The sequence below is a fragment of the Malania oleifera genome, chromosome 1 (assembly GCF_029873635.1).
Source record: "Malania oleifera isolate guangnan ecotype guangnan chromosome 1, ASM2987363v1, whole genome shotgun sequence".
Lineage (NCBI taxonomy): Eukaryota > Viridiplantae > Streptophyta > Magnoliopsida > Santalales > Ximeniaceae > Malania > Malania oleifera.
This window is the reverse complement of record NC_080417.1, coordinates 99591438-99601138: the sequence shown is the minus strand read 5'-3', so window position 1 is coordinate 99601138 and position 9701 is coordinate 99591438. Positions and strand designations below refer to the sequence as shown.

Here is a 9701-nt window from a genome sequence, read left to right as displayed (position 1 = left end):
CTAAAGATTCATATGAATTCATGCTTCACTGCTAATTTTCTCTTCTTTTTTTTTTTTTTAAATTATAATTATAATCAACATCAAAATTTTAATATTTTAATGCCTGAAAAATGTAGTCAAAATTGAATTTTAAAACCTCGCCAAGGATAAGGTACACAGTGAGGCTAAGTCAGTGACAATTGGGAGGCCTTTCTCTGCCATTGAGAGTAAGAGATATCCAAACAGCCACAAAGTGTGCATATAGATATAGCACTGTATTCTACATTCAAAATGCTCTATATCTGCCGCTCCACAATTCCATACTACTTGTGCTGCAACTCTTCATCATCACATGGCTTACAGAGTAAAAAATCATGCCATTCTTAATCTATCCCTTCCAAGAAGCAGGGGGGATTACACTAGATTTCAATTACTATGACAATACAATATCTGTATGTACGACATGCCAAGCCAAAATAATATAAACAAAGGCAAGGAGCCTTCCTCATCATATCTATGAGACTGTATCATATATCAGCCTGATGGTCGGCCTCCTCTTCAAAATCCAAGCCTACAATTCTCATTGGACCAATGTTGACTGCACAATTTAAATGCAAGGGGTTTGGTAAGGCATTTGGAGGTGTAAATATATTCCAATATTGAACTAACCCAAATCTCGACTTGGGAAAATTCTACAGAAATTTATACCCACTATATCTGTATCATATGGGAATGCACGGCAGTGTTTTACTTTATGTTTTCCCCATGGAATGTATAAAGGAGTGAATCAGGAAAATGGAGGGAAAAAGAGACTAACCAACAGCATCAAGCCCAGCTAATTTGGGCATGAACTGCCTGATATGGTCTTCAGCCGCTTTCTCAGCTTTCAGTTTCTCGCACTCAAAAGAAACCAGAATCTTGTTCTTGCCATGCTTCTCCTCAACCATACCCACAACATCCTTTTCCCAGCTGTGTACAGATTGCCAAAAAGAGAAATTTATATACATTGACATATAGGTAAGGATGAAAAAAAAAAAAAGATGGGAGAATCAATTTGCAAATAAAAGTAAAAGAACTATATATATATATGCCCAGGCAATGAACTGAAATAAGGCTCCCATGCGATTTAAGGAGTCTAGCTAGAGCATGATGTGTGCTTCTTTGACTTGAACTTGTAACGTTTAGGTTTGGGTGCAACAATTTTATCACTGGATCAGGCCTCGCCTAAGCAATGAATTCTTACAAAAAATGAAAAAAAACTGCTGAAATATTGATACATATGAAAGTCATAAACAATATATAGCCTAAATTATTTAAATGGTGAATTTCATAAATTCTATCTCATCCAAAATGGTCTAATCTTTGCATCTTTTAACAGGTTCAATGGTTGTCATGGCTCCCAGACTGGTAACAAAGGACAAAGCAAAAGGATAGAAGCATACAAATGTGCATGCATGCATGTGTGTCCATTCTGATGATGAACAGGGATATGTTTTTTAAAATTTGCAATGGTGATCATCAAAACTGCTATAAAAGGGCAGCCTGGTGCACAAAGCTCCCGCGTATGCAGGGTCCAGGGACCACGGCACAAAACTTATATATCATGCAAAAATAATATATTCTCCATTTTTTAGAGGTCCAATGGTTATCCATGCTTAGTAATGAAACATAAGTCCGAAGGACAGAAAGCTGCCACCCAAAAAAAAAATGTTAAGGTGGTAACAGATGCTAATATAACATTGAAAATACTCATGGTGTCTTTTGATCAGAGAAATATTAAGTTCTTTCAAGATTCCCACAGCAAAAAATGGGAAGATGACTCACCCATGAGCATGATCAATGTCATGGAACCGCGCAGCATCATGTCCTCTGCACTCCACTACAACAGTCTGCTCTTTCTTACTCTGCTATATACCAATAAATATACTTACAGAAAGGGCTTACAAACAATGTTGCAGCTAACCGGGAGAAAGAAAGAAGGAAGATGGTCACGAAAAAAATACAAAAAGAAAGCAAGAGGCAACCAGCACCAACATTGTAGTCTGTGATTGTGAGCTTGATTAAACGGTAATCCTCACCCCTGCTGCACTCCCTTTCGCACTCCAATTCTTTTACCATGGAAAAAAATAAAATAAAAATACATAGAATCAGATGTGTATTGACAAAGCTAAGTCAGGAGGAGCATAAGTGAAAACTGAGGAATAGAAAGTAATTTTCTCCCAGCTACTCATCAAGGACCAAATTCCTTCCTCTAATTGCCTCACCACCATGAGGATCAAAGAAAATCAAATTAATCAAAGGCAAACATATAATTAAAACAGAAACTCTAAAAAAATGTGTTTAAAAAAGCTAACTGAGATAAAATCACAACTTTCAATTTGCAAATTGTGATATTGGCTCTCTATGGGTTCTGTTATAGATTTGGCTGGAGGATGACAAAGATCACCAATTAAGTCTTATGTGCTCAATCCATTTACCAGTTAGAACATTCTTGTCATCCCCATGGATTTTAATAGCATGCTCAAATATTCTGTCGCATACTGAGACAAGGAATTCTAAGTTCAAGGTCTTATCCAAAACAATGCACATTGTTAAATTTTCATTGTTACGGAAGTTCTACTTTGGGCCCTATCATTGCCACAGACACATTATCCATTGACAATGTTCATCAGCTCATCTTCATAACTTGCAGTTCATGTCAAACAATAATAAAAAAATTTCTAAGATATAAATATAACTTGAATGAAAATCCTATTTGCAGAAAATGAAACACAACCGGATTCCCAATACCGTAAAAGTTTCACAAAAAATAATATTTTGGCCCCTCGTATGACTTTTGAACACTTCTGCATTCCAGGTGTGTGTGCGCTATGCACCTCCCTTTCATATCGTGCTTCAAAGTTATGGTTGAGATTTAGAACAAATTTTTCCCTCGTCTTCTCAAATATTTCTCTAAGCTTGTGATCAATAAGTTAAGCACATATTTCTTCAATTGCAATACTCTTCAAAACCCCACCAAGAAACAAGCCAAAACCCATAATCTAAGGATTTTGTTACCCTTGCCCGTTTATTTTTCTCCCAAGATAGGAAAATGATAAATTTCCAGGTTACTAAACGCCATTTTGGGCGTCTCAAGGTACCATCATTTGGGCAATTGTGCTGCAACCAAGCAGTCCACCATGATGAGAGCATAGAGTAAATTACCAACGAAAAATTAGAAAACTCAATAACAAGCTCTGAATAAACATATGTTTCTGGATGAATCAAAGCTTTGGTGAAGGGTTTCATAGAAAAAATGAACCAAAACCAGGTGAACATATGCTGGAAAAGAATGATATAAGCTTTACAAAGAGATAGCAACATATGAAGTATGTACCAGTGCCATGAAGGCCATAGCAGATGGATTGGGGAAGTTGGATGAAGTGGCCAGAGATAGACCCACAAGGCAGCAGTGCTATTGATGCTACTCCTTCCATCCCCCCTACTGCCTTCCCCATTTTCCTTTCTTCTCCTCCGTCCTCTGAAGCAACAAATTGCAATACAAAACTCTCAAAAAAAGACCGAGAAATATGATCTCAATCCATATTCCCTAAAATTAAATTTAGTCAATGTCGCCATTTATACGAATTAGAAAATAAATATATATAAAAAAAAAACTCACCCATTGATTTTATGAATCCTATACAGGGCTGCAGAAAGTGACGATTGAACGGAAGAAGAGAGTAGAACGATGAGTAGAGAATGCAGGCTGGAGGGATCAGAAAAGAAGAAAGAAGGTTGAATTACGATTTGGAATCTTGAGGGCGTTTAAGGTTAAAACGGTGCGTTTAGGAGGGGCAGTGAAGCGGCGGTATTTTCATCATGTGGGCATAAAACGACGTCGTCTCATCAGGAATCGTGGTTCATTTCCCTGTCACTTAAAAATCTCGATTTGGTTATCTCTCCCCGTCTCTCTGGCTTGCTCTCTCCCTCTCTCTCTCTCTGAATCCAGCATCTTTTGCAGGAATTTCCTACTCCCCCATTTTAACGTCGGTTTGCTTCCAGCTTGATTGGTAGCTCTTCTCCCACAAAATTGTTTTTCGTCTCGTGCTTTAGATTTGCTTATTTGCTTTGTGTGTGTGTGTGTGTGTTGTATATATTTTCTCGAGAGGTATATTAGCTTTGTCTTTACGTAGTTTTAACTGGTCTAAAGTTCATATATTGCTTTGGGTTTAATGAATTATGATGCTTTGAGAGTTTCAAGACGGCGGACTATGCCTGAAATGGTTTGTTTTGAGTCGAGATAGTTTGTAATGTTTACCTGTGCCTCGTAAGGGCTTGAATACCCAACTGGGTTTGTCCAGTTATGGGAGAAGTACTGAAGGGTTCTAATCTAATTCTTTTTACATCAAATAGAATTAGTTGCCAACACCAATCATATACCTCAGGTAGTCGTGATTATGAAATATGCTCATCAATGAAAACAAAGAAGAATTCTTTTGGAAGACATGAGCGGATTATGACTTGCATTTCTGTAAATGGGTTCCTTTGTTTTGCGGTTGAACAATGGAAAAAACCTCAAATGAAAGTGTTGCGCAGGTCATCAAGGGTAGCTAATTCAATAGTTGTTCCAAATACGGTTGGTACTGTTGATATTGGTTTGGGTTTTGAGGAGGGTGAAGAAAATGCAGTGGTTCTATTAGGGAAGGAAGAATTGAATAAAAATTCACATGAACAAGAACTGCCACCTTGGGGAAATTCCAAAGTTCACATAGACTTCACTTTCAGATATCAAGATGTTAGCCAGAATTTGACTGTTTCAAAAGGGATTGTTAGTATGAATGAAATTCGAATCCATGCTCTAGAGGAGAGGGATGAAGAAATATTATCAAGAAGGGTCTTGATGCTAAGCAGAAGCAACAAAGTCAGGAGTGCATTGGAATTGTTTAAGTCCATGGAATTATCAGGTCTCAGACCTAATGTACAAGCTTGTAATTCTCTTCTTTCTAGCCTCTTGAGGAATGATAGGCTTGATGATGCCTTGAGTTTCTTTGACTTCATGAAGACAAATGAGGTCACTACTGGCCATACATTTAGCTTAATTCTTAAAGCTATCTCAGACAATCAAGGTTGTCATGCAGCCATAGAAATGTTTGCGAGATTGGAAAGTGAAAGTAAAGTGAACATGGGTTTTGATGCAGTTGTTTATAACACAATAATATCAATTTGTGGCAAAGTGAACAACTGGGTTGAGACCGAGAGAATATGGAGAAGCATGACGGAAAATGGAAAAATTGGCACAATAGTCACTTATCGTGTATTAGTTTGCACTTTTGTTCGTTGTGGTCAGAATGACTTGGCCATTGAAGCTTACATTGAGATGATTCAAAATGGATTACAACCAGTTGAGGATGCAATGCAAGCTGTAATTGGTGCATGTGCAAAGGAAGGAAAGTGTGGTTTGGCACTGAGTGTCTTTCAAAATATGTTAAATGATGGACTGAAGCCAAATCCAATTGCATGCAATGCATTAATTAACTCACTAGGGAAAGGTGGAAATGTCAAATTAGCATTGAGGGTATACAATCTCATGAAATCTATGGGTCACAAGCCCGATGCATACACATGGACTGCATTGCTCAGGGCTTTGTACAGGGCGAATCGACATCTTGATGCTCTTTGGCTGTTTGAAAGAATCAAGAGAGAGCAGACCTCTCAATTAAATTTACAGTTGTATAACATTGTTCTGCTATCTTGCCAGAGGCTTGGCTTATGGGATAGAGCTATCCAACTCCTTTGGCAGATGGAAGCTTCTGAAATGTCGGTTTCAACTGCATCATATAATCTTGTTATTGGTGCTTGTGAGGTTGCAAGGAAGCCAAAAGTTGCGCTCCAAGTGTATAAGCACATGGTTCACCAGAAGTGCAGCCCAGACACGTTCACCTATTTGTCGCTAATAAGAAGTTGCATTTGGGGATCTCTTTGGGCTGAAGTGGAAGAAATGTTAGATGTAGGTCCTGTTATTTCATACATCTCAGTCTCTTTTTTATCTTTTAATCGTCCATTTTTCAACAACTTGCTGACATATTCTTACTTTAAAATTTTTTGGGAACCAATGCGAGTTTTACAAGTCTGGATATTTTAGGAACTCTCCATTAACATTTAACAGAATACTGTTCCATTAAAATTCCAAGTTTTTTGTTCAGTTGTGAACCATTTTCAGCAAAACCGAAACTAACCATCAGTTGTATTCTTTGCTTAAAATAACTTATACAACTTTTGTTGGTATGATTCAAATACCAATTTCAAGATTTCTTTCACAATGTATGCTCAAGAAACTGATTGATCACTATGGACTTGAACCCGTGGAGTTTCTTTTTTACTTTTCTTTAGCCTTGATTCAGGTACTGATTTCAAGCTTAATTTAAGACAGTGTTGTGTTTCGAGCATGATGCACTATTCACAGGAATAAATTAATCCCTTCGAATATTAACCTTCAAATTTTCTTGTGGGTAAATCATGACACTTGTTTAAACTCTGTTTTCATCTCGATGCCCAAAATGTTGACATTAAATTTTATATGTTTGTTTCTCAGGAGGTTGGCCCAAATGTTTCTCTTTATAATGCTGTTGTCCATGGAATGTGTTTAAGAGGCAAGGTTGAATCGGCGAAAAGGCTATATATGAGAATGCGTGAGAGCAGTCTTAAACCTGATGGCAAAACACAGGCATTAATGCTTCAGAACTTATCAAAAGATTCATTTGATAACAAAAGCAGGTATTCTTCTTATTCAAAGAAAAATAAGAAAAGGATATATTGAGGTTTTTCAAAGGCATAGTAAGCACAAGAAAGAGGAAAAAAAAAAAAAAACATTACTCAAAATCATATTTGAAAATTGTTTACTATAGTTATGAAATGTATAAATGAATCAGTAGCTTTTGGTTTCCAAGAACAGAAATTTAGAAGTTATGTAATTAATGTTGACAACTAATGTGTCCAACCTTCTTTCCTCCTCCTCCTCCCTGTCACCTGCCTAACTTGGTTTAGCTTTACTGATGGAATGTTTACAGTAGTATAGAGTTAAGCATGAAAACATCTGAACCTGGGAGTCCAGCAGACTCATTACCCACATGCAGCCTCACATTGGGAGTGGGAGCACAATGCTGGACCTCTCTTGCTTTTGAGAAACCTTTAAAGGGTTACTTCATATCCTTTTCTATTTTCTTTTGTTCCTATACAATTCTACTTCAGATAACAGGCATATAAGTAGGCAAATTTTCTAAAATCCCTGACCATTTGGTTTCAATGTGAATTCTCACCTAATGCCACCTTCTGGTTTATTGTGTTTGTGCTCCTTATTGGCCTTCTTGGTGGATAATGACCTCACTCATTATTTTCCATAAGCTTTTTTTTTTTTTTTAATTTTCCCTTCCTTATTATTCTCGTAGCCAGTGTTTTTTTTTTTTTTTTGTTAAATATATAAATGAAACTTTGTTACCCGTAAGATGCTCTGTGAAGCAAAGTGACAATTTGGTATTGGCATCAATTTTATCTGTACCACCTACTCTGGAGTCAGGATTTCCATTGTTGTTCTAGTATTATTTCATGAAGTTGTGTATCTTAGGTCTTAGCTGCCCTGCAAATCCAGCTGTGAGGCTCTTCCATTCATATTAGTTTAAAATCTGTCATAAATTGTCTATTGGAAAACTCACTCCTGTTTTGAACAACATGATTTGGTATGTTTAGCATAATGTGTATATTGAAAGTTGTCCGGAGCACAAGATATAAATGAAATAGGTTTTCCAAGAAATTGTGGCATATGCAGAACAAGGTCTGCATGCAGAAGAAACCTTGTATTTGAAGCAGCCAGCCATGGAGATTTCACCCATATCCTTTTTACATTTCTTTGATGAAGCTCCATAGCTAGGATCATCTAAGGCTTTTTTGGAAGCAGTGCATGTTAACAACCTCATGCAAGTTGCCTATCGCAGCCTGACATCATAGACTTTTTGAATAAGGCATTGACCTTTTAATTGCTAATAAGGTTGAACATGAGAAGGACTCACAAAAAATCATGAACACAGCTAAGGTTGTTTGTGAACAAGGAACAATCCATATGCTTGTTCTACAATCACCTTTTGCTCAAGCAAGTTTGAGGTTCTGAAACATAGTATTAAAATTTTAAAATATATATATGTACCAAAAGTTAAAAGAATGTGTAGATCATATTGTTTGTAAAAAAAAAAACTGCATATCATAAAATGTAGATTTTGTAAGGTCATTGATCTCAAAAACTTTATATAAAATGAGTACCAAAAAATGTGTATCCTTTCTTATCATATTATTTAAATTGTTTGTAAGGTTCATGTCAAGGGAAACATTGATATCAAATATTTCAGGATGACTTCTTGGGATTAGTTGAGTTCTAAAGTGTTCTTTTATTGTTTTTTTTTTTTTTATTTGTCATTGGTGCAGGTGATGTCATTTTTTATGAAACATTCTTAATTTCTCTTTTTTTTTTTTCTCATATTTTCCCGCTTTATTAAAAGGTCTGTGCAGGGTTAACATGCTGAGACATGTTTGGTCCATATTGTGTTTGGAGACATTCCGTTCAATTTCTTTCCAACACATGTACTTTTTCCGTACCTGATTGAAATTTATATACATGTCTCTAAACACAACATGAACCCAAGATTTGTAAGGATGTTTGCCCCATAATGCCATTTTTAAGGAGTAAAAAATTTAAAGAAAAAAACTAACCCAAGATCTAGGCCATTTCAGTAAACACGTAGTTGTGCATGTCACTGACAAAGATTCTGGAATATTTATGAAGAATAGTAAAAACGAAAGAAAAATTCTGAGGGATTGGGGTCTATACTTCCCCAGCATGACTTGCACTTCTTTGAGTTTGTCTAATGCAAACATAAATGTTATGATTAGAAAAACTTCACTGTTTTTTTTTTTTTAATTAATAAATTGACAAGAAGAACAATAATACTATTATAGCCTTCTGTTTTAATTTTATATTTTGTAGTGACCCCCTTAATGTTTGACTGTGATGTGTAATGACAATTTCGTTTTTGTTATTTTAACTAGATTTTTAGGTGCATTTTCTTTCTCTTCTCTTTCTTTAAAGGGTAATTTTATAGAGAAAGAAACAAAGAAAATTCATTCCTTCTGTCTTTTAATGGTCAAATTACTAATATGTTATGTTAACTCATTACATTTATGGTCATGTGTTGATGTGTTCCTTCTACCAGTTTTTAATTGTGATTTTAAAGTACTGGAAGGGATGATATCTGTATGTATATGTTTGAGTTTAGAGATCAAAAGCAAAATTATAATACAATTAGGAGACAAATATTTTTAATTGGATACTACCTCACCTTCAATTTGAAATCTGTCAGGAAATTTGTGTATCCTTTCTAATCCTAGCCATGACATACTCTCCCAGTTTGTTTGAGACAACATTTTGATTTTCAAGATTTTATTACATGATTTAAATGGTTTTTTTTTCTTTATTCTCTTAGCAGCATTGTTTGTGATGATGTGAACTTGGTTATTGCAAGTATTTATTTAAATCACCAAATGTTTTTGAAATTTTAATTGATTTTGGTATTCTGTTAGTTGCCTGCCACGAGGATACTAGTTGAAGGACTACTTATGTGTGCATAATTCATCTTGTAGTGAAAGGAGGATCCATCTTTTGCTTTTGGCTCTTTTTTTTTACTTGGCCCAGAATG

At 35.8% G+C, this 9701-nt stretch overlaps 2 protein-coding genes across 5 annotated transcripts in view; one reads left to right on the top strand and one right to left on the bottom strand.

The window, feature by feature from the left end:
- Window positions 1-214: 214 nt before the first annotated feature.
- Window positions 215-3937, bottom strand: LOC131147251 (uncharacterized). 2 transcript variants are annotated; one of them, XM_058097017.1, is made up of 6 exons: window positions 3641-3937; window positions 3356-3499; window positions 2014-2087; window positions 1804-1886; window positions 797-948; window positions 215-577 (listed from the first exon to the last, which is right to left on the bottom strand). In XM_058097017.1, the coding sequence occupies exons 1-6, from the start codon at window positions 3642-3644 to the stop codon at window positions 507-509; spliced, it is 528 nt and encodes a 175-aa protein (XP_057953000.1). In that variant the 5' UTR covers window positions 3645-3937; the 3' UTR covers window positions 215-506. The 2 variants fall into 2 exon arrangements, with proteins under 2 accessions (XP_057953000.1, XP_057953001.1); XM_058097018.1 differs by having other exon boundaries at window positions 1804-1883.
- LOC131147250 (pentatricopeptide repeat-containing protein At3g29290) overlaps window positions 3879-9701 on the top strand; it is a 31150-nt gene continuing 25327 nt past the window's right edge. The window contains exons 1-2 of one of the 3 annotated variants that reach the window (XM_058097014.1): window positions 3879-5968; window positions 6554-6949. In XM_058097014.1, coding sequence (XP_057952997.1) covers window positions 4325-5968; window positions 6554-6778 — 1869 coding nt within the window. In that variant the 5' untranslated portion in view covers window positions 3879-4324 and the 3' untranslated portion in view covers window positions 6779-6949. Of the gene's footprint in view, window positions 5969-6553; window positions 6950-9701 lie in introns of those variants that run through there. The other 2 variants (XM_058097015.1, XM_058097016.1) reach the window with 2 other exon arrangements.

Excerpts from the sequence above, each read along its gene's own strand:
- LOC131147251 (XM_058097017.1), bottom strand. Across the intron at positions 1,887-2,013 it reads TCACAATCACAGACTACAAT|CAGAGTAAGAAAGAGCAGAC; the intron begins GTTGGTGCTGGT and ends ATTGGTATATAG. Across the intron at positions 578-796 it reads AGCTGGGCTTGATGCTGTTG|TCAACATTGGTCCAATGAGA; the intron begins GTTAGTCTCTTT and ends TAAATTGTGCAG.